The 24,244-nt window shown below is 36.3% G+C and overlaps 1 protein-coding gene across 1 annotated transcript; it reads right to left on the bottom strand.

The window, feature by feature from the left end:
• Window positions 1-71: 71 nt before the first annotated feature.
• Window positions 72-22,792, bottom strand: LOC129003760 (nucleolar protein 6-like). Its single transcript, XM_054432056.1, has 26 exons — window positions 22,490-22,792; window positions 21,001-21,150; window positions 19,412-19,717; window positions 16,489-16,665; window positions 14,940-15,134; window positions 13,499-13,610; window positions 12,291-12,451; window positions 11,510-11,630; window positions 10,379-10,542; window positions 9,240-9,355; window positions 8,719-9,016; window positions 8,276-8,503; window positions 7,216-7,495; window positions 5,478-5,632; window positions 4,969-5,132; window positions 4,284-4,421; window positions 4,105-4,242; window positions 3,941-4,063; window positions 3,747-3,884; window positions 3,583-3,705; window positions 3,389-3,526; window positions 3,094-3,347; window positions 2,476-2,690; window positions 2,175-2,363; window positions 1,109-1,210; window positions 72-283 (listed from the first exon to the last, which is right to left on the bottom strand). Exons 1-26 carry the CDS (start codon window positions 22,535-22,537, stop codon window positions 137-139), a joined length of 4,380 nt encoding a protein of 1,459 aa, XP_054288031.1. The 5' UTR covers window positions 22,538-22,792; the 3' UTR covers window positions 72-136.
• Window positions 22,793-24,244: the final 1,452 nt, after the last annotated feature.

Below are 24,244 nucleotides of genomic sequence, written 5' to 3'. Positions count from 1 at the left end.
GGAAAAATAGAAAGGCTATGCCTTGAACTTCACTAAATTTAAAATTTGGAAGAATTAGCTATGAGGCAATATGTGAATCAACTAATAAAATACATTTAATTATAAAATGTACAAAATAGAGACAAAACAGATATGGCTATCGAGAATACTTTTGGCTGAGTTCAATAGATTTCACAAGTCCTTTGCCTATTATGTAGAAATCTTCAATGATAGCATCAAAGTTGAGGGCAAGCAGCTGCTTCTTGTCTTCTTTTACAGGCTTTCTGCAGTTGACTTGACTTACCTGCAAAGAATTTTAACAGTCACAAACTACAATAAACTAAAATATTAATGTAGTAATCACTATATGGGCTGAATAGGAAGACCATGCGGAAAGTGGTTGGCTTCATCAGCAGCCACTGGGTATTCCGCGGACATCTACGCAAGATGGAAATTCAAGTTGAAACCCTCTTATGTAGAAAATGTGGTGAGGTGGAGGATACAGCCTGTTTTGTAGGGCCTAGCAATAAAACAACTGTCTGGGGTGTGCAATAATTTGACTTTTCGGATGAAGTGCTTTATGGTCTCGGCCTGCCCCTGTTAGATAAGATAAGATAAGAGGAGACAGTCTTCCACTTGATATTTATGTGCCCAGCCCTGGTCTGCGTGTGAGATCCCTTGGCCTTTCAACCGGAGATCAAGGGGAAGAACAGGTAACCATAGTCAAAAGGATCTCATGGTTCACTAAGAACCTGGGATTTAGGGTGCACAATAAGCTGTTTCAGCTGCAATACAATCTCATGGGCTACTTATAAGCCTAGCCCTCTGAAAAAAAAAAAGAAAAAGAGCATTACAAGCTTTGTTTGTGAGAAACAAAACAAGCTACTTAAGAATTATTTTGATTTATGAAAACATTAAGAGAAAACAATCTTCAATTACAGCAATTTTACATCCAGAATTATTTTCAGAGTGTAAAATCCTTAACCACGTATCGGTCTGATTGTTGTTCAAGGCGCATCAGCAAACAGTAATGTTAAACCTAATAATAATATCAAAAATATGTTTTACAAACAGCTAAAAACCACTGAGTGCTGTTAAGCCATTACAATGACATTCCAAATATTTATACCTTAAACTCGTGTTTTTCAAAGACAGAAGGTTTGAAAAGAACTCCAATCATTGATCCACCATAAGTATCGTGGAAGAAAAGAGCATAGTCACTGTAGCTTTCCTGAAATGACAACACACTTAAATTATTTTTTTTAATCGGCTACAATCACCAAACAACATAATTTAACAGAGTAAAAGTTCCGGAACTAACACTAACGTAAGTAAGGTCAGTGGATAACAGGTGATGTAACTTTATTTTAAATCGGTAATTGCAGAGGTGTCAACAAATTGTAATTGTAATAATTTCCGAGCTAAAAAAACTGCTAGTTTGATCTTACTGTAAATTAATATTATGACTATTATACTATAATATTTGGGATCTTAGACTACAATCATTCAAGCAACATAATTAAGGGCTACCCCTTGCATTCATGGTGTGTAAAACCTTTTGATAACACACTCCTCCAGAATTAGTGAGATTTCAGTGTGTTGGGTATGAAAAATGTTGTGAAAATTTTAACTTGTACATGTGTGTTTTGAATATATATTTATTTACTCTGAAGAGCATGAGCCGCCCAGGATTTGAGGACTAGTTAACCATCACATCGATTTAACCAGATAACCACATTCTTGCCGTATATTATTTTGTTTGAGTATTGTCCCATATAGCTGTAAGTTTATAGTCAATGGCATGAGTAATCATATGCCAATTGGGACCGAACCATATCAAGATATTCAAAAATCTGGATACTTTAGTTGGGTTTGTCAAGCTAAAAGTAATACAGTAGTATTAGGTAGATGACTAATTGTCTAAGGATTGATAGAACAACGAAATTCACTCACATCAAGATGGACACAATTGACACACATAAAAATATGTTACTGATTACCGTAAACTGCATTGAACTTTGTTTTTCTATTTCTAGTCTATTTTTTTTCTCCTTGGATGATCTTGATAATTAGCGATCCAGATGATTGGAGTTTAAGTGTACCTATTCTTTTCAAAAACCTTTAGAAATCTGTAATTACTAGTTCAATTAGTTATAAGTGAATGTATGTTGAGCCCTAATAAATCATTTTCTCACCCGCAACTCCTGCAGATATAACTGAGGTGGATCAAAACCAACAACAGGAATCTTCTTGCGGACCTTAGGCACCTTCAGAGTGACAGGTTCCTTGACATTGTAGTCCAGAGAGTGAACCATACGAGGACACTGGAGTGGCTTTAGTCTTATCAGGGCGTCGTACAGCTCTAAGGGAGGGCGGAATGCCATCTGGAATTCAATATAACATGCAGATTATGACACAAGTAACCGATGTCTTCAGATAGATATATAGAAGGATTTAGGATCTTAGCATGAGTTTTATCTGGTTATTTCTAGGCACCTTGTACTCCTCCTCGGCAGTGTGTTGCAGCAGTTGGGTCTCCAAGACAGAGAGAGCCTGTCGTGCCAGGTCTGCTGTCCGGGCCAGTACAGGCAGTGAGGGGGCGTCACGGGTGAACACAGAACCTCCACGGTCATACTGAGTAGCTATGAACAGGGGCGGCAGAGACGACCTGTCACTGCGGAACACTGACTCTATCTCCACCAGGTCCTCACCTGCTCAACAGATAATGTTTGTCACTCTCATGCATTGTAGTTACAAGCAAATATTTTAGTAATATTTTTAAAGACCATAAACTGGTTCTTCCGCCTTATCATGTTACTGTTAGATGTCATATTTACTGTAACTTGAACAGGTAAAAACAGAGGTTGAGGTCTTCACGCAACCCTCATTATCTCAAGACTGTTCCCCAGGGGACAATATATTGTGTATCTTCTCTGTGTAGGCCTACTATCATCAACTTAGATTATTTCTAAGGCAAACTAGCTTGTCACTTTATTCTGAAAATGATGATTCTGACCTAGAGTCTTTCCTTCAACAAAGCTAAGGAGGCTAAAAAGAAATTTTTTAGTAAAAACTTCAAACTATCAAAGTAATCTGAACAAAACGTAAACGTACGTTTCAAGTCACCATTGAAGTTAACAATGACAGGCTCCAGATGCCAGTTGGTGTGGGCCAGGAGGTGAAGGAACCTGAGGAACATCGGCTGAGGTTGTGTCAGAGTTCGGAACGGCTCAGGGGAGAGGAATAGAGATGCCACGAGCAGCTCTACAACCACCTCAGGTACATGAGAGGCATCTAACAGTTGACAGCAGAGCCACCTCTTGGCCAGCCTACATGTCACACTGTACGCTGGGAACTGCTGCTGCAACCTGTCAACCAAGTATATCATACATCATCTACAGTCTATGACACAGGGGAGAGGAACAGAGACGCCACCAGCAGCTCTACAACCACCTCAGGTACATGAGAGGCATCTAACAGTTGACAGCAGAGCCACCTCTTGGCCAGCCTACATGTCACACTGTACGCTGGGAACTGCTGCTGCAACCTGTCAACCAAGTATATCATACATCATCTACAGTCTATGGCTCAGGGGAGAGGAACAGAGACGCCACCAGCAGCTCTACAACCACCTCAGGTACATGAGAGGCATCTAACAGTTGACAGCAGAGCCACCTCTTGGCCAGCCTACATGTCACACTGTACGCTGGGAACTGCTGCTGCAACCTGTCAACCAAGTATATCATACATCATCTACAGTCTATGACACAGGGGAGAGGAACAGAGACGCCACCAGCAGCTCTACAACCACCTCAGGTACGTGAGAGGCATCTAACAGTTGACAGCAGAGCCACCTCTTGGCCAGCCTACATGTCACACTGTACGCTGGGAACTGCTGCTGCAACCTGTCAACCAAGTATATCATACATCATCTACAGTCTATGGCTCAGGGGAGAGGAACAGAGACGCCACCAGCAGCTCTACAACCACCTCAGGTACGTGAGAGGCATCTAACAGTTGACAGCAGAGCCACCTCTTGGCCAGCCTACATGTCACACTGTACGCTGGGAACTGCTGCTGCAACCTGTCAACCAAGTATATCATACATCATCTACAGTCTATGACACAGGGGAGAGGAACAGAGACGCCACCAGCAGCTCTACAACCACCTCAGGTACATGAGAGGCATCTAACAGTTGACAGCAGAGCCACCTCTTGGCCAGCCTACATGTCACACTGTACGCTGGGAACTGCTGCTGCAACCTGTCAACCAAGTATATCATACATCATCTACAGTCTATGGCTCAGGGGAGAGGAACAGAGACGCCACCAGCAGCTCTACAACCACCTCAGGTACGTGAGAGGCATCTAACAGTTGACAGCAGAGCCACCTCTTGGCCAGCCTACATGTCACACTGTACGCTGGGAACTGCTGCTGCAACCTGTCAACCAAGTATATCATACATCATCTACAGTCTATGGCTCAGGGGAGAGGAACAGAGACGCCACCAGCAGCTCTACAACCACCTCAGGTACGTGAGAGGCATCTAACAGTTGACAGCAAAGCCACCTCTTGGCCAGCCTAACTGTCACACTATACGCTAGGAACTGCTGCTGCAACCTGTCAACCAAGTATATCATACATCATCTACAGTCTATGGCACAGGGGAGGCTCTTTTAGGATGACTTTCTTGGGATTCAATAACAATACAAGTGGGATAATGAAATGTGATACTTATGAGAACATCAGATCATGATTATCTCTATGATTGATATTTGGCAAAGCTTTATTTGTTCTGATACCACTATCGGTATCATGGGAATAACTTAGGTTGTCAGCATCAAAACTTAGAAATACTAAGGAATCCATGACAAATTAAATAATTAGATTTCGATTTGGATATAAATATAATGTGTATCACAGGATACATAATGTGTGTAGTAAACTAGTAATGTCATAAGATTGGAATGTGTGTGGTATTCCCTCACCCGTGGAGTGCTCCAGTCAGTTTAGGTAGATGTAAGTAATCTCTCTCTAGTGCCAGGGACTCAGGAGTATCCCGGTAACAGAGCTTCCCGTCTGGAGTGGTTGTCGCCTTCAGGAGAGATACTTCTCGTGGGTACACAATCCTCACCCGGAATACAAACCCTTCCTGCACCAACAACATTGTTTTCACAGTTTTTATGATGTTTACATCTGTTTTACATTTTACCTCAAGAAGGTTTTCTTTCATGTGGTAAATGCTTTATATATGTTCAATTAACTGCAAAAATTATCATAGCAAGAAATATAAATATAGAATTATTCATTTGGTTCAGTTTGCAAATACTTGATGAGTTGCAGATACAGTATTTGAGCAGCATTAGTATAACACAAGAAAAGTGTTTAATCAATAAAAAAGTTACGTTATTTTTAGAGAATTCAAAATTAATAGTGGTTGTCCCACATAAAAATTTGTTTCAGCTAATTTATGTCAATATTAAACTTATGTCCGTACCTTAAATATGTGTACGTAGTCTGAGAATGCCTGAGTTTGGACATCATACTTCTCTAACATCGTTTTGGCAATTTGAATATAAAACGCAGCCTTGATTCTCCTGATTGCTTCGATGTCTTCTGGCCACTGACGAGAAAGCCCCAACTGTACAACACCTGCAAACAACAAACGCCTGTGCAACTTTCAAGAACACTGATAATTTATTGTAAATTGTTTTGTTGACAGCAACATTTATTCTCTACATAGGCAGTACTAATAATGCTTTAAGAACATTTGGGAGATCCAGACTAAGGTGGACAGGCTAAGTATAGCACTAATGAGGCTTACAAAGATTGGATGGCACACAAGGAATGGTTACACAGCTCACTTGCAAAAGAAAGAGGTCCAAGCAGTTGATATGACAGCATACACAAAAATATACAACCAATTCATTTCTACTTATAACTGTCCTTCTATCTTTTCCTTATATAGAAACCTCCTTGCAGTGGTGAAATATCAAATAAATTTTCTTGTGAACTTTTTGTGTGTAGTTAACTGCATGAACAAGTCTTGGGTAAGTTAGCTGTCTATTTGTTCCTTCTGCACCTTTAGTAAAAAATACTATCTAAAGAAACTGGTTCAAAAATAGGGTATTTGCAAGGAATTGTTTGGGAAATTAACAGGAAAGCAGGCTTACACTTAAACTGCTCGTATTAGAATATAGGATAACGTTAAATTAAATTATTAAGTCTATAAATAGAAAGAAATGCATAATCATCACAGAGGTAGACATTTTCCCATTAAAGAAATTGCAATGGCAGTTGTAATTTGAAATTAACCCTTACAGGACTATAAGCGGATATATCCGCTAGCATTTTGTACATAGCGAACATTTTGTGCTGGAAGGTAGGCAGATATATCTGCCGATTATTACGACATTAATCTTCAAAAAAACTTTGTTTCATCCAATTATATCTTTAACTGATGTACTACAAATGATTTTCTAGAAGAATAAGAAATTTTTTTATTTTTGGAAAAAATGTTTTAAAAAAAAAAGTAAAAAAAATATTTTGGACGAAAGTGCTGCATAGGTTAATTATTTGAAACATTCTATAAATTATAGATACAAAAATAGTTTTTATTTAAATAAAATAATGTTGCTGTCTGTATACATACTATATGCTGTCTGGGAAGGGTTAAATCTATTACACTTTGTTGTCAGGGTTACCAACACAGCTGAAGAAACAAAGTATTCTTACTGTTGCATATGTATTAATAGGTTTAAATACTCGCAAAATCTACTAACTTTTCTATATTCAAAAACAAATGTACACACATATACATAAAATACACTGGCCTACTATGAAATGTGAGGAGTGGGGATTATATTATATTAAGGTTTTGTAGTTTCTGGAGTGGGTGAACCATTGGTAACTAAATTCAAATTTTCTAAGTTCTGAGAGTTTGCAGTTTGGAGGCAGGTGTTTTATCATTTTTGAAGAGAAGTAACTGTTGAAACTAGATTTTGAGTGTGATGAAACATGGTTGACTATTGGTTTGTCTTTGAAATTATTTTTTACATCTCATCATCATCTAGACAATGACCGTTTATTCTGGTACGGAACTAGTTCTTTGTTAGGCCTATGGGCTGGGCAGTCTTTACATTGGAGCTAATAAATCACATTGCTGGTGCTGCAGGTGTTATGTCCTTGAATTTTGTAAACGCTCTTGTTATCTCATAATAATAATAAAATCTAACCTTCAATGGGAGCCACGTAATGTGGAGGTTGCCTGAACGTGTCAGACAGCAAGAAGCACTCAGCAGCCTCCACTCCTGTTAGTGACTGAGGCTTGTGGTGGCCAGGGAGAGGTGGGAACACATCGGTTGCCCTCAGAGCAGCTGCGACGCCCTGCACTGAGGCGACATCCAGTGGTAGCTCAGGCAACTCCCTCAGCTGCTTAGCCAAGGCGTCCCAGGCTCTGACTACAGCAGCACACGCCTCCTCTCCAGCGCCACAGTGAAATGACTCTGGGACATACTGTACACAACTTTTAGTGTTTGTGTTTGTAGTAATTTGTTTTTGAGAAGTTGGCGGTCTGCACAATCTAGATACGACGGGACGAAAGTTATGAAAATAATTTTGAACCCGGCTGATCCAATTTGACTCTGCTGGACTGAAGCAGTGCCACTGGTGATCCCAAATACAATTGGTCAGGTTTAGTGGGTACAAACCTCACATGCAAGGGGATCCAAAATAATTTAAAAAATAACACAAGACTTAAAAATTGTTACTTAACTTGATACTAGACTGATGTTTTAGACTAATAAAATTAGTATTTTTCAAAGTTAAACTATATCTTAACTGAAATCACCATGTTTCCTATGCGTAAGAGTTATTTTTAATATGGTAGGCCTAATTCATATTTGTATTTGTTTTTGTCTATTGTTTTTTAAATAAAAGATTTTTAATAATCTTGCCTAATTTTTTTTTAGGTATTTTACAACGTTACAAAATTTTGTTAAAATGTTGAACGTGCATTTCCTGTTATATACGAAAACAAAAAGGAAAATTCCGTCTCGATATCGTCTCAAAATTTAATGAGGAATAAAAAAATACTGTCTCGTTTTATCTCAAACCAAAAACTCAATCCTGCCCATCCCTACTAGTTTGCTAATGTGATTTTTACCATCACAGTACTTCACTGTGATCACCTTACAGACTTGTAGTCTATGGTGAAAGGCAGTTAGCGACAAGCGAAATTTACAAATTTGTTCAAAGTTGAACATTCCATGTCACAGAAAGTACATTACATCTCACCTGTTTCTCAGTGACAAGGGTCTCCAGTTGGTCAGCCTGGTATGTGATGTCCTGAGAGCGCAGCTGTAGTCGTGACATGAGCAGATACGTGACCATGTCACGTGTGACCAGCCGACGGGATGAGAGAGGAGCATCAGGATCACGCCACACCACCGTCTCGCACACCGTCCCGTCACGGAACCTACGCAGCTCACAGCGATCTCCCCACAGCGCTCGGAACTTTGCGGCCTGAGACATTACACAGAAGCTCAGTCAATATGATATAGCTTGGTTGGGGCTGTTTATAATAAGTTAGATTAGATTTCTACAACACTGACACATCATTGTGTAGATTTTAAGATGAATATGAGTGTTGAATTAATGAGATACCTTTGTTACAAATTTCATCAACGTATTTTTTTTTTATGTTCTGCAACGGGAGTTGTAATTCAGTTGGACTCTACCTGTGGCTCATTAGCAGGAGGTCCCTTCTCCACAATGCTGTATGCAGTTTCTGGGTTGAGTCTCAGTCCCACCACAAGAGTCAGGTCACTGAGGGGAGCCTCCACTCCCACCCCCCACTGTGGTAGGGGGGGTAGTTGAAACTCCAGGTGAGCCAACCGTCCCCCCACTCCTCTCTCTAGCAGTCTTCCTACAGCGACAGCCAACAGCATGTCAGGGGTTGCAAAATGTTTCATCCGCTCTTCTTTGCTTGTCTCCTTTTTCAACACACTTTGAACGACATTCCAATTCTTCTGAATGCTGGAAAGAGATTCATAATCATTTAGAAAGATACAAAAGAAGTAAGTGACTGATAAAATATTGAAGTTGTTCGACAAAAGTAAATAAATACGCATGCATAATAAATATGATTTTTATCTTCCTTTGATGTTTGTTGTTTCCTTTTTTTTTTTCTTTATCAGCACAATTCCTTTTTGCACTAAGAATTTACTACTTTGAATTGACTAGTTGATTAACAACATACCAAAGCACGTGGTCAAACTGGCGTAGGAAAGGCATTGGCGTCATGAACAATGCTTGGAAACTGTTCATGTTGGGATTGTCCAGACATTCTACTGCCAACTTGGCTTCTTGTCTAATCTGTAAAAATTATAATAAATTTCATTACAGAGAGTAAATAAAAAAATTCTAATAACACTTTAAACATAACCTTTACTCTGTTAACTTATAAGTAGGCAAATGCATTATAAAATATGGTAAGTGGTCGATTTTATTGGACAATAATTAGTACCACTTGAGTCAAAGTTTACTTGTTCATTAGTCAGCTTAGTTCAGCTTTTAAGATTCCCTTATAAATATACCATCCTTCCCAAACATTCATCAAATTCCTTTCTTACAATTCTTGAATATATAGATTATCCTCCATTTTCCCTAATGAATGGCCATTTCGTTATCATGTTATACGACATTTTACCTCTAGCTGGTTTGTCCTTTCTCCATTCAGATATGTGGTTTTTTAACAAAGTTCACAGTTTGTCCACAGTAAACGCTGTTACAATTTATCGTTTCAATTTATTTTTCCTACCACTGCATGGAAATGACATTTTAGTTAGTTAAGTTACCTCATGATGATTATGGTGGTAGGAAAATTCTTGTTTGTATTAAGAGCACAAACAGTCAATGCCGCTCACAAAATTTATGGTCGTAGAAAGATTTAGCTTTAGCAATGGCCATCTACAGTTCTCGAGCGGCAATGACGTACGCTCTTAATACACAAATAGGCCTAGCTATTGTACATTCCCGAAGCATTGAAATTGTTACAATCTTCTTTTGGCGGATGCAGTATTTCACTCATGGTATCTGAGTCCTGAAGGCTATTGATATACAAACATTAGCAAGGGTTGGAAGCAGGCAAGTGCCGAAAGTTGAAACAAATCCTGTCCTGAGAAAGTCCTGAATTAAATTTAATCCCATTCGGCCATTCAGAAGATTAGGGATATATTTCTCCCAACAATTTCCTGAAATTTTGGAACCTGTCCATACCAACTGAATATGAACGCAGGCGTGAGATGACCTTATAGATTTGTCAATGATCAAGATGGGCCATTTATGACATGCCCAACGATCAAGGGAATCTATGACTAGACTAGAGTGTTCACTTACCCTGAGATATGTGAGGCGATTCACACTCGCAGCCAAGTTGCAGTAGCCTGTAGCATCCACAAACACAACATCAAAATGTTCATGGAACTCTTGTAATTTTGGAGCGGTCTCTTCTTTTTTTGTAGAGCTCATCATATATCCTTCCTTGGTCCAGTCTGACTGACCTGGAAAAATTGTTGTTGTAATATAAGTATATATTAATGGTGCAAGAAGCTACATTATATTTTATATATTGGTTTCACTCCAGATGATAATAACTTTTGTTTTGTTCTGATTGTTGTGTTTGTTTAAAATAATTACTATGCAGTTGTGATTTTAATGGAGAATAAATTGAATGCTCTAGATTTTATCTTGTTCTTTTAGTCTCCCATAACAACAACCTTGCTTCAGTGTGAGCTCAGCCTCGCCCGGGGAACATTTGTTCAATTGCCGCATTTTGTAAGTGTTGCTTTGACTTTTGGCGAGCTTTGTTTCCATGTCAGCCATTTCGATCTTTTTCGGTACTTCGTGTTTGTGTCAACTACATTGTGTGGAGTTTTAACTTAGTACTATTTTTTTTTTACTTGTATTAATGTTTTAGTTAAAGCTTTAATTATTTCCATACAAAATATTTCTTATATATTGTAAAAAATGTTTGAAAACAATTTGTGATTGATATTTCTGAACACTAAGACTTAATATGATGGTGGGGGGGGGGGGGGGGGTGAGTTTGTAATAATGTTGTTGGGCGTTTATTTTCAAATCACGTTTTGTAGCCTAATCCGACATATACTTCAGCACATTATCATCAATTCTTATACATTTGAAGAGGAAAAACTAAAACAAATATTTCAAAGGAGAATATGTTAAGAATACAACATATTAAACAAGACCTGAACAAAAGCGAATAAATGTCATGACTCACTATGTTGATGTTTGACCGTAAAAACTGACAACATCCCTTTATAGGCTATAGTAAAGTATATGTAAAATCCTAATACAGTATATGTAATATTTTTGTGTAACTGATTGCCCTAGTCACATAGCCATGTTTTGCTGCCTCAATTTTTGTAATCAGATTTGTTTTTTAACAATTGGTTTATCTTAAATGTACATGATTTTTCTGTAAGCAGGTGTTGGAAGTACACTTACTTAGCAGAAGCCAGACGTTGCGTACCACCTGGTAGCTGCTCATGAGTGAGTTGAGTTTCCTGGACATCAACATAGATGTCACCAGCGTACTAACCAAATGTCCGCTAAAACCACCGAGGCCCTGCAAGTATTCATATCAGTGTTGTAAATGAGACGCAAGACATACAAAAACAAACTCAAAATAGTGAGAGCTGTATTTAGTTTGGCTAGGCCAAGGTCCATATGACTAGTTAATTATTTCATTTCAACTATTTACTGTGCCTGCATTCACATCTTCTGAATCATCAATCACATTCTATTCTCAGTGAATTATTTAAATTGAGGTGGTCAGTAGATCAGTAGATATATTGCCCACCTACCAAACAGAATCCATTGCCAGTTTGATGAAGAAAAACCCAGAAGCATTTCTGGTTTCAATGTGGACTTTGCTGTCCTTGATCATGGAACCTTTATTGAATTGCCGAGCAAATAAGTAGCTGGTCTTAGACTAACATCAAGCTATAAATTTCACCTATCCTACATACCTTGTTGTTGCTTATTTATAATTTAACATTTTTAACCTAACTTTTTCAGTTTTTTAGACCATAGTTTTCATTAATCTGCAATTGAGAAACATTCAACTCAAATCATTTGATCTTCATCTTGTTAGTATTATCTTACTAAACACAGCTAGTCTTCCTATCCAAATAATTAAGCTACTTCCAAACCTTTTTATAACATGTTATCAACTGAAATGAATGTCTTGTCTTACTTACATGACTGTTAAAAAAAAAACGCTTACAGTGTCAAGTTGGCGTTGTCTCAGCCACACCCTCAGCAACAACACACCATCTTTCAGGTTGTTGTTGTTCTCCAGAACTTGTGCTTGGACTGCGTCATTACTAGTTAACACCAGATCACCGACCACGCTAGCATTGTACACTGGTGACGGTATCTGACAATCTGAAAACAGTGTTTTTGTATATCATCTAGTGACAAAATGGCTGGGTAGCTCAGTGGTTATGGTGCTCGCCTCGTAATCAACTGGGGCGGATCCAGGACATTGTTGAGGGGGGGCGCACTTAATTTTTTACATATTGTATGGACAAATAAGTTATGAACGAAAATGTGGTGAACTTTTGTAAGGGTTCAAAATAAAACCCATTTTTGAAGATAGGTTCCGGTTTACTGGTATTTTTAAAATACCTGAAACCAAGAATTGGTGAAAAACATTCTGGTTTATTGGTTGTTATGCAATAATTTCGCCGCGATCATGGAAGACGAAAATGCTATTGCTTATTTTTGATACAACAGCTTATCTTAACCCATAAACCTGTTATGGTGTGGTGTGTTAACATAAACATTACAAACCAACAATTTATTCAGATTTTAACTCATTTTATATGTTTGTGAAATTTTATTCAGATTTTTATTTGCTAATTTGTGAAACAATTTGATTTAGGTTTTGATTTATTTAGGTTTGAATTTTTTAATTTGTGAAACTGCATAGGCCTAGAAAAAATTTACTTGAACATAAATAAAACTATCCATGCTTTATAGTAACTGTAGGAAAATAATGTGTAACACAACAGTTACCCACATAATAACTATTTATCTTTTTAAGACCCAGTGAGAATGCACCAAGAGAATAGTTACTATTATCTTGAGAATGCACCACAGGTTTTGTTATGAATAAAAAATATCTCTTTATTATCACAATAACGTTCATCATAATAGCGTAGCTACTAGTGACATTGTCAGTACCTAACTCACGACATATTTATCAGATTTTGGGGTTTAAAAGGTTACGGTTATTTGTACACTTTGTGTTTGGATATAGTTTTAAGATTTTCAAACTTAAATTAAAGATGAAAATTCAAACACAGAAAAATTAAATTGGCTTTTCTTGAAGAAGCAAAGGTGGTGAAGAGAGTTGTAGATTAAAATTAAATTATCTTCAAAATACACAAATTTCTAAACTAAATCCAACTTCTCTCTACTAAAACTTACCTTTCTTCTTCCCTTTCGTGAGCCATGACTCTCTTATGTTATTTTTACATGGAGTGAAGCGAGAGAGTTTGAAGGTATTTCCCTGAGGAACTGCTGATACATAAATGTTAACCTAAAAATATATAAAAAAATCAAATGACACCACAATTAATTCTGTTACCAACATGTTTTACATGTTTGTGTGCTTTGGGGTGTGCTAACTAATTTCTATTTTAACATTCTGAACACCTTTTTTGTGTGAAATGGTTTGATGTTAATACTCATGAAAAGAGTGAAAAAAACAGTTGTTGAACAAACTAATAAAGACTTAGAGGGTTGAAAAAGCCTAGGCGCATAATCGAGAAGTTGAAGTCGCAGATTAATTTGTGTCAGTTGTACTGTATTCTTAACTTTTTCCAGGCAAAAGTGGATGTTACTCATTTTTGGACTTCATGATCCTAAGGTAATGTTTTTCCCATATTTTTTGACACCTGTCCAGGAATCTCATACCAAAAAGGTGAAATCTACTTTTAGTGAAAAACTTTAGTGATCTACTATTACTCACTTCCAGAAGAGCAAACAGCAGAACACATAATATTTAAGACAATGAGCAGTATAGGTAACCAGTGAAACATTTGGTTAGTTTCAATCTCATTAAATTAAGTTAAAGAGTAACAAGCTCCTTAAGACTCCATGTAGGCCTATAACTTAGTAATTATAAATTTTATCACGGTCTGTTCTAAGTTCTAACCCTTTCATTGAACTAAAAAAATGTGTTTTTTTGCATAATTTGTTTATGCTACCATAAAATACCATCCAATCAAAACTCTAGACCAACACAAAGTATCCAAGGCAAATTTATAGCCTTGGGAAATATATGTAGTTGATGGAAATTAGTTGATGTCTAGAATTTAGAAACTGGAATTCCCTTTCATTTTTTGTAAACTAACATTGTTGCTTAGAAAGCAATTGGTCATATACTAAAACAATCCAGCAAACATCAACTGAAAATAAGGATTTTATAATGGATAGGTTCTTAGCAGCCTTACCATATGACAAAAATATATGAAAATGCCCGAATAAACACATGGACATATGTTGGTGTACATATGTGTTTTTATTTATACATTTTCATTAAAATAGGCCTGCAATTAAACCTATTCATTACAAACTCCTTAAAAACACTGGCCTAAAGCCATATTTACCAACACGTAATATGATTAAATTTTGTTTGCATTTGAATTGTTTAAAAAAATCATAAGTTAAATATTTGTTGAACGGCTTGATATTTTGCAATCATGGCGTTGAGACGAGGAAACAGTATTTTTATCTGTCTATCCGACAATTAATGAACGGTTGTCATCGAAAATTCAAAAAATCTAAATAGTTTGAAGGTGAATGTGAGATCATTTATGTTTGAAACTGACCAATCCTGTGAACATGTAACTAGGTTATTAGTTACCTTATTGAGTTTGTCCACGGCAGGATGCAGTAACAGTCTGGGACACAACGGGTTTCCTCCGAGCAAAGACCAGCTTATACCTTGCTGCTTACATACAAGTTCGCTTGTCTGCAATAGTCTAGCGAGGTGTCCCAAGTACACAGCTCGCTTGAGGTGGTAACGAGCATTCAGGTAGTCCTCTTTCAGGAAACATTTCTATCACAAACAGAAAAGGAAAAAAATGGTATGAAGTATGTGTTTGTTCCTTACTAGCCTGCAATAAAGGAAAAGGTAATATTTTACAAACAGGGCATTTAGGCTAACTGAAAGTAAAATTGTTATCAATTAACATAACCAACAATAGGCTAAATGACGATTACAAAATATAATGTATACTGCACCAAAGAGCATATAATCTAAACAATTGATAATTTTATAGATCTTTGGATAGTCTCAGCTGCTTTTTTTAAGTGATTGTAGAAACAACTAATTTAGTAGTTGTTTGAATTTGGGAGGTGCTACGAGCAAATTAATGAGGTTATCCACACTCATCGGCTATTTAAATTGTTAAGATAACATTCAACTTGGCTCTGGCCCAACTGAAATGCTCAGACATGTCGAGAAGAAGCGTAACCAGTAACCATGCTAACTTATAACCCTCCCAAAATAACACATTTATTGAAAATTTTACAATTTGATCATGCCAAGAAAAGACTATGTGAAATAATCCTATCATTATTCCAAAACCTGTTATGGAACTTACGTTACAACAATGAGGACCTATTTTAGGTAAAATATACATCCAGTTTTAGTAAAATATTAAGATCTCAGTGAGTAATGAAAACTGATAATCTAAACCTGACTAATTTACGTAGAAGATTTATCATTTGTTATCAAATGTAATCACTATCAAGGTTTTTTTTTACAAGGTAACCATGTCATTCAGATAAGAACAGTATATCTGTTGTTTTTTGCCTCCCAATCACAAATTTAATTTATTCTAGAGGTAAAAATACCTTTCATCCGTCAGTGTGATCATATGTCACCGATGAGCGGCGACCGGTTTCAACCCAACAGTGGGGCCATATTCAGGCGATGAAAGAACATAAATATCACTCCAAAGAGATTGTCAGAAAGTTTATAAATATGTCATGAGAAACAATACTTAAATACATTTTTTACAAAAACACATGTGGCCACAAATTGACTGCACGGTGGACGGTACGCGTACATTAAGTTGCTAGTCCAGACACGCGTACCACGTACCGTTCGCCGCACAGTCAATTTGGGGCGACACATGTTTTTGTAAAATATGTATTTAAGTGTTGTTTCTCGTGACGTATTTATAGACTTTCTGACAACCTCTTCGGAGTGATATTTTTTATGTTCTTTCATCGCCTGATGATGGCCCCACTGCTGGGTTGAAACCGGTCCCCGCTCATCTGTGACATATGATCACACTGACGGATTAAAGGTATTTTAACCTCTAGATTAATTTAAGAGCAGTATGTAAAATAAGAAATTTTAGGTTTAGGAATAAAAAATAAAATAATTTTTGAAGTGAACTTACTTTTGGCATTTCAACAGTGATATCCACAGACAATGAAGGACCCAGACAGCAGCCAGAGTTGTACGAACCCACCACTGAGGCTGATACAGGTCTCAAGAAATGGGTGACGGGTCGGTCCTCCTCCTTTGGCATTTTGGGTAGAGGAGATTTTACATCCAATAAGCATTCTGTATCCAGCTAAAAAAAGAAAAAAACAGGTAGAATGCCATAGAACTAACAGTGATACAACAGAAAGTAGGCTAGGCCTACAAATAAAAAATACCAGTGATAAAAGCTTAGATAGTGTAGGCCTATTTTAAAGTTTATTCCTAGATATAAATTTATAAAAACGTTGATCGATTTGTATTAAAAATACAGTACAGTAGGCTCATTAATTTTGATTAAGGCAGCTAGGTTAATTATCTCAATAGAATTAAGTAAGAGAAATAGGTCTTAACTCAGTAAATAGCCTTAGTTTTACTTGGAGTGGTAAATCTTGGGCCCTTTGAGAAAACTCCCCCTGGTTAAGAAAAATGACGTATTTTAACACATCTTAGCACTTATGCAGTTGCTGAACGACTAACATTTTTATCAAAACCCTTACACTGCCTATTAGACATGCAAATTGCAAGTTAAATGGAAGATGTCAGCACATGTGGTTAGAGATCACCAGGTATTTTACTCATGCTGGAAAGAAGCAAATATCATGGCTTTAGGACTGGGAGAAGAATTGGTTCTATTTTTGTAGAAGTAAATAACTATTCTGGTATTGTATAAAAACATTAAAAACTGGCAATTTGAAGATTGATAACACCATGTTGTAAACCAAGAAATAATGCCTGGTGTTTGAGCAAAATAATGTCCCTGTTTTAAGGTCCTAGAAGGGTTCATCAGCCTGCAAGCTACCACCCCAAAGCTATTCGGAATGTTTCTTAAACATTTAATGAGAATTTAGCTAATCCATAGAACTTTTCCTATATTCAATGTCAGTATATCTAACAGGTACTTAAATACTTTATTCTGAAATGGCGACCATACAAATGTAGGTATTTTAAGCAAAGTATGAATGGAGATGAATGTAGGAAGAGTTGTGCAATCTTGTAGTCTTGTTAGTGACTAAGGCCGACATGTTCCTTAGACACAGATGTTAACTAATAGCCCATAGAGCCAATGGCAAAACTAAGGGACACTAAAGCTTATAGTGGAATCCGAACCACATTTTTGCCTTGTAAGTTAATTAACGAATTGGTCTAATTATCAGTATAGTACTGCGGATAGTAGTAGTACTCACTAGTGCGGACGTTAATCCACACCAGGGAGTATCGTATCCACAGTGCATGCCTATAAATATCTACAATTCGTGACCTCCAAGTAGATGGATTATAGGACTACGCCACCGTTCCATAATAAGTAATAAGTTAAACTAGATTACATGTTGCTCGAATTCAAGCAATTGCAAAGTATTACAGAAGTTATTTCAAAACAAATACCAGTCATTTTTACAATGAGTTTAAAAGAGTCAACTCAAAGATTACCAGTGTGTAACTCATGGAAAAACTCACAATGTACATAACAGTTCCATATAATCAACATTTCCTATAGCCTAAATATTTGATCATAATATTTCATAAGCTGATATTTTTTTTAGTGTTTTCTACAAACATTTCCTGACTTATAGCCGCATAAGGTTGTCCGTGTCTATCTTCGTTATTGATAATGCAGCCTGCATGGTAGCATTCTTGTTGCCAGCAGTAAGTTTACAAATTTCAGTCCTTTTTTATTAAAGATAAAAAATTTTCTAATTAACTTTAAGGACTTCCTGCATAACCTGTCTGTCACAATTTTATTTTTTCAATTGGCGTTCTTTTGGTTCTAGTTAAAATAACGTTAATTATATTTACCGTACCTGAGAAAATGCAGAGTAAAAGGCCTGATGTTGTTCTGTTGGTTTTTTGTTTCCCTTAACTGTGAATAATAATTAAATCCTTCAATGAAAATGTTAGTAAGGGTTTCTTGGATAGGCCTATAGTCATAGGCTATTCTTCTAAAATCACTTGACTTTTATGGAAACATAGATGAAATGTCCTTGATGTACATATTTATCTAGCCTTAGAAGTCTTTCTTCTGCAATGATCACTAAGTTAAGTCCATGTTTCCTAATAAAAATTGTAGCACTTCGCCTAACATCCTCGTTCATCGTTTGTAGGAATCTTCAACTTGTAGGTGTTCTTCATTATATAAGCTAATAAAGATAATAAATTCTTTAAAAAAATTATCTCTAGCCTATTTCTTCTACTTGGTGGTGTTCTATGACTTGTTATGTTTCCATAGCTTGCACTTTGCAAATGGGTTCTTTCAATGATTGTCAAGAAATACAGTATGTAGGCCTACTTATTTGGATAATATATCAAATTGTCCAGGCTTTCTCACATTATTCCATTGTAATATGTAGGCCTAAGCAAAGCAGACCCAAATTCAAAGAGTAAATAGGCCTACCTATTTAATTTCAACCAGGTCAGTAAAGTTAAATTTTTGTAGGACGCATTTCCTTGAATTGAAACTTAAATATTAACAGCAATTAAATTATCCAGCTTATCATAATGTAAACAAACATGTTCTTCATAAAGATAACATGAGAACATTAAAAGCCACTGGGCAGAGCCCAAGAGACTTTCTCATAAACTTAAGGTCAGTTTGCTAATCTATGTGACACGCTCTTTACAATGAGACGTCAATGGTCAAAATAGGTTAAGAAATGGCAGAGGAGTTCAAAGGAAAAATTTTGTGTTGGCATATTACTTATATGGATAAGTAATAAACAAGCTTGATCTATACCAAGATGAAATCTAGATTTTCAAGAGTCTATAGTAATACATTTAAGAGATAATGTTCTAAAAACTAAGACACATTTTCAAAAACATAAAACAAACTTATAATAAGTTACCTTGATTTTGTCTGAATCATCAACTTTCATCAGAAAATCTTTAATTTTCTCTAGCCAAGGTTTAATTTGTTTACGCTCTACTTTTTTGGGTTTCACTTCTTTCAACATCTCTTCAATTTGCATCCTGAATAAGTTTGAATGGAATAAATTTTCTGTTTCACGTAAACGGATCATTTCTTCCGCTGTGGGTGGTTTCATATCAGCCGTAGACACTTTCTTCTTTTTCTTCTTCTTCTTTTGGGTGACTTTTGTATTTTCAGTACTTTCCTCTCCATTTTCACTTGCGTCTTCATCTTCTTCTCCATCCTAGAAAAAAAAAAAAAATCGAAATTACTAACAAAAGCCAAATTAATTGTTTTTTTATGTTTTTTTTATAAGTAGGCTATACTGTAGGCCTACACCTACCTAAGCTAATACACACGGGCATGATTTGTAAATGTGGCTAGGCCTATAAATTTGTTTAAATTATCTACACCATTTTCCAGCTCCGACTAGGCGCAATTACTGACCATTGAGTAAAAAGCCTTAAAAACATAGGAACCTATAAAGAAATAAAAAGTTAAAACCTACATAAACACACACACACACACACAGTACAGTATTTAACCTCGATAGTTCGACATTTAGTGGACTGAAAGGATGTTGAATTATCGAGATGTCGAACTATAGGGAGTAAATGGAGTTTACTGTAGGCTATAGCTTTTTTCTTTCTTTTAGAGAGTAAAAAAGTCTCTACATCAGAAGTTGGTTTTACAAAGGTACCGTAGGTGATGTTATTATGTGTTGTTAAACGGTGTACTTTTATTTATGCTCAACTTTCGATGTTAAATGTAACATAATTGAAATACAATATAGGCTAGGACAAAGAATTAGAAAAAGAATCTTTATTGTTCTTTTCAGAATGAGAATGAGAATGTATTTGGTCTTTTAAACATGCAGTTACATGCAATCAGACAAGTCATTTATAATAATCATTTGGTAACAATCAGTTAGGCTAACAGTCCCAGTTAGTAAACTGGGTTTACTTAACTTAAATCACACCATGCACAAAACAGGCAAATATAATAAATAAATAAATAGTTAAATAAAAGTTTTAAACGTTTTTTTTTTTTTAATAAATAGTTTAAACATTTTACTAGACAATATACTGTAGCTAGGGTTCGTCAATTAATTTGATATTTGCTACATAATAATTACAATGTGGTTAAGTAGATAAAATGTTTAGATCGGTCCCTTTCAAAAAGTAAAAAATGTCACTGGCATGAAAACAGGTAAATACAAAAAATAAAAATAAATAGGCCTAAGTCTAACAACAAAGATAATTTAAATAAATGAGTTAAAATAAGCTGGCCTAGTTTAAATTCTGCTAATGGCAGGTTCGTACAGAAAGACTTTTAGTTACCAAATTTAAGGATAGGTAAAATACAAGACCTGGCGTACTCCCAAGGGAGATTAATTTTTTATAATACCATCAAATCGCTCACACAAAAAAATGGATTAGCCTAAATCAGTTGTAGGCCAATAAAACAGGTAAGATTGAACGAAGGGGGGGGGACTATAATGAGTTGTGAAGTTAGGTGTTGACTTACTGATTCTAACTTGCGTTTCTTTGAAGAAGCTTCTGTGACAGCATCTAAGAAGTCATCATCATCATCATCACTTTCAACTTTAGACTCACAGTCTGACTCTTCCTCTTCGTCATTTTCTAAAATGTCTTCTTCTTCAAAAACATTTTTAGCCTGAATGCATACAAAAATATATGATTTCTTCACTATGTTTTCAATAACATAAAACACATATTTCATAATAAACTTGCTAAGTTAACTTGTAACTCTTAAACCTAGTGTTGATCATGCTATTTAAAAAAGCTTAACATTGCTTGTGAAAAGAGTTAAAAATAGCCATACAGTGACCACTTGGCAATGGCTTATCAAGATTTTAGAGAAATTCTTTCTGGATAGTTCTGAAAAAGCTAGATAACTAAGTCCTGTCTTAAAGTAGGCCTAGCTGTTATTGAGGAAACAATTATTAATATATAGGCTATAGAGTCAAGAGGACTACAAGAATCAGTATCAGCATCAGGTTATTTTTTACATTCGATTGTACCGGTACTAACTTTTTAGTTTGCCCAACGCCTAGAAACACTTTATTAAACCAGATTGATGTTCACCCCTTAATACTTTTATCTGATTGGCGACCATACGAAGGTAGGTATTTTAAGCCAAGTATGAATGAAGATGAGTGGCACGATCTTGTACCTAGTCTTGTTAGTGAAGTTTGACATTTCCCTTATACAGGACTGTTAAGGAAAATTACTTAATTATTAGCCAATACAACCAATGGCAGCAACTAAGGGACCTACAGTTTATAACTTAATGGAATCTGAACCACATTTTTGCCTTGAAATGAACAAATTGGTCTAATTGAGATCAGGATAGTACTGCGGAAAGTCGTAGTACTCACTAGTGGACCAAATATTTCAGTTGACGGGTATTTTTTTATTCTATTTTGATGCTGATAACCAGCTATTAACTTAAGGCTAATTTAACTTAATCATGACTAGCACTAACCTTATCTCAACCCCCAAATGGTAAAACTGGGGATGGTTTGGTAAAAACTGCTTTAACTGGGTCCGGCGCGCTTAATAATTCAACCTTGAAGGGTTCTATTTTAAGGTTAAGTCTAAGTTATAGGTTTTTCTTTTCTTTTGCATTTTAGTGGAACATATTAGTGTTGGGACATTGAACCAGTAACATTGATATTTGTATCGATAAATATTGGAGAAAAACATTGATAGTAAAACAAAATGATAGTAAAAAATAAATATCAGAGTATAAATATAACTTACTAATTTACCGTATACGCTACTAACACAAATTATTGTCCGGAGTAAAATATCGATAGTAGGCCTTGGTGGTCATACCAATATCGGAGTAAAATATCGATACCAAAAATATATCGGAAGACAACTATCGATGGCAAAAACATCGACTATCGGCTTCAAAACATAGATATTTTCGATATATTGACTATCGATACCCAACACTAGAACAAATCATACACCTAAAACTTACTCACCTTTTTATTGTGCTTCATACTGTGTGTAAACGTAGATTTTGGTGCCATGTGAATTATCGATGTTAAAAATATTCTACTCCGTGCAGGCCTACTCTAGATAATAGTTAAAGCTAGATGGGTGTAAAACTTAGGTTAACCTATAGGTTAGGTATGTTTTTACTTAGGTACTGAACTGCAGAACTAAGTTAATTACAACTGTAAAATGGACACTAAAGGCCGTCAAGTTCAAACCAATTATTAGTAGTCAGGTACATTTAACACCTCATGAGATGTGATATTTATAACGATCCATATTACACTTAAATACCAAAAAGTATATTGTCACATGGGATGAAAGGTAGGACTACGACTACGGCAGACGGCTGTTGTGTTTTGTATTTGTATTGTATTGTAATGTTTTGTTGGTTATGTTATGATGGTTAGTTTTTTTTTATTTGCTGTCGCGGTTCGTTGCGGATGCGAGCGAGTTGCAGAAAACAAAACAAACCGAGTTATTGTCCAATGAGTTCAAGCTTAGATTAAACCATAGATAAAGATATTGAGAATACACGTCTTATACTTATAAAGAATATACTTATAAAGAATACACTTTGTGTTTGGTTAGTCCCTATTGTGTAATTAAAGCTGATTAAAACAACAAAATAAAAAGCTCACTGAACACATACTGTACAAGATGCTGATTTTAAATTATCAAACTCGGGTCGCTGTCAAGGCGCCACCACGTCAAACCGCCACCTCGGTTTTTTGGTCAGAGTCGTCAAAGCGCCACCACAAAAAAAACAGAGGTGGCGGGTTGTGTTCTCTTAGCAATATAATACCACAGAATAACCAGCCCAAGTAGACTACCCGTCCCATTTTAAATTTTGAAGCTTGTTTTTCCTGTCTAGTTCATGTCCGGTGACGCTGATCACTAGTGTAGACGAAATCTTTTCCTATTAGATGGACATTCTCTTTCAAAAGTATTAGGATGTTCAATGCGCATTGACTAAAGACTGTAAGAACGCCTAGGTCAAGTTTGCTCCAAAATTTTCAAAGGAAAAGAGTGATTAGAATTTCCTAAGTTAGCTAATTAGCCCAGGTTTGGAAAAAAGTATAAGTGAAGTTCATAATAACCCATATTTCTTTAATTTATGGAAACATAAACCATCAACTCATAAGTAGTAAAATAGGAACTTATATTCCACAAAATATTACAGGGAAAGGGATTTCTTTTCTCCACAGTCTTATACATGAGGGAGGCGGTCTTGTGCAGAGCTTCTTCATTCAAAAATTCATAACAGGCGTGGCATGTTCAACATATCGAATATCAAGCATAATTCGAAATCACTAGTGAAAGAGAAACACTTCACACTTCACAGTTCACGACACTGACCGCACTGGATGATGGGGGTAGGCAGAGTCCCGACCCGAGTTACGAATGGTGAAGGGAGGGACGAGGGAATATTTATCAGGAACGGCTCATCCAATCTGTTCCACAGAGCGACATTTAACGCAAATGTAACAGTTGCAGCTAAAAAAAAATAGGATTTATTACTGCGGTGAGACGGTCGTGCTGCTGCATTCATTTGCATGAATGAGATTTTAGAGGTCTATGATTTCGTCTGGATTCATAACCAAAAGCCTCGGAAACCCAAATGTCAATCAAAACGTCAAAAGTTATGTGACTGTGAACCTAACCTCTAGGCCGGTGGGGCACACGGGAGGGACTAAGGCTAACATATCTTGTAGTGTCAGCGTTCGCCGCTAGGACTGCTA

Source organism: Macrosteles quadrilineatus, unplaced genomic scaffold (genome assembly GCF_028750875.1).
Source record: "Macrosteles quadrilineatus isolate MER2022 unplaced genomic scaffold, UCM_ALF_1.0 Scaffold_9__3_contigs__length_116548681, whole genome shotgun sequence".
NCBI classification, from domain to species: domain Eukaryota; kingdom Metazoa; phylum Arthropoda; class Insecta; order Hemiptera; family Cicadellidae; genus Macrosteles; species Macrosteles quadrilineatus.
This window is presented reverse-complemented; position numbering and strand designations above follow the sequence as displayed.

Coding starts and splice junctions, on each gene's coding strand:
- LOC129003760 (XM_054432056.1), bottom strand. CDS start 22,537: ATGGCACCAAAATCTACGTTTACACACAGTATGAAGCACAATAAAAAG. Junction 19,718..21,000: donor AGAAACGCAAGTTAGAATCA/GTAAGTCAACAC, acceptor TTTTTTTTCTAG/GATGGAGAAGAAGATGAAGA. Junction 11,631..12,290: donor GACAACGCCAACTTGACACT/GTAAGCGTTTTT, acceptor GAATACTTGCAG/GGCCTCGGTGGTTTTAGCGG.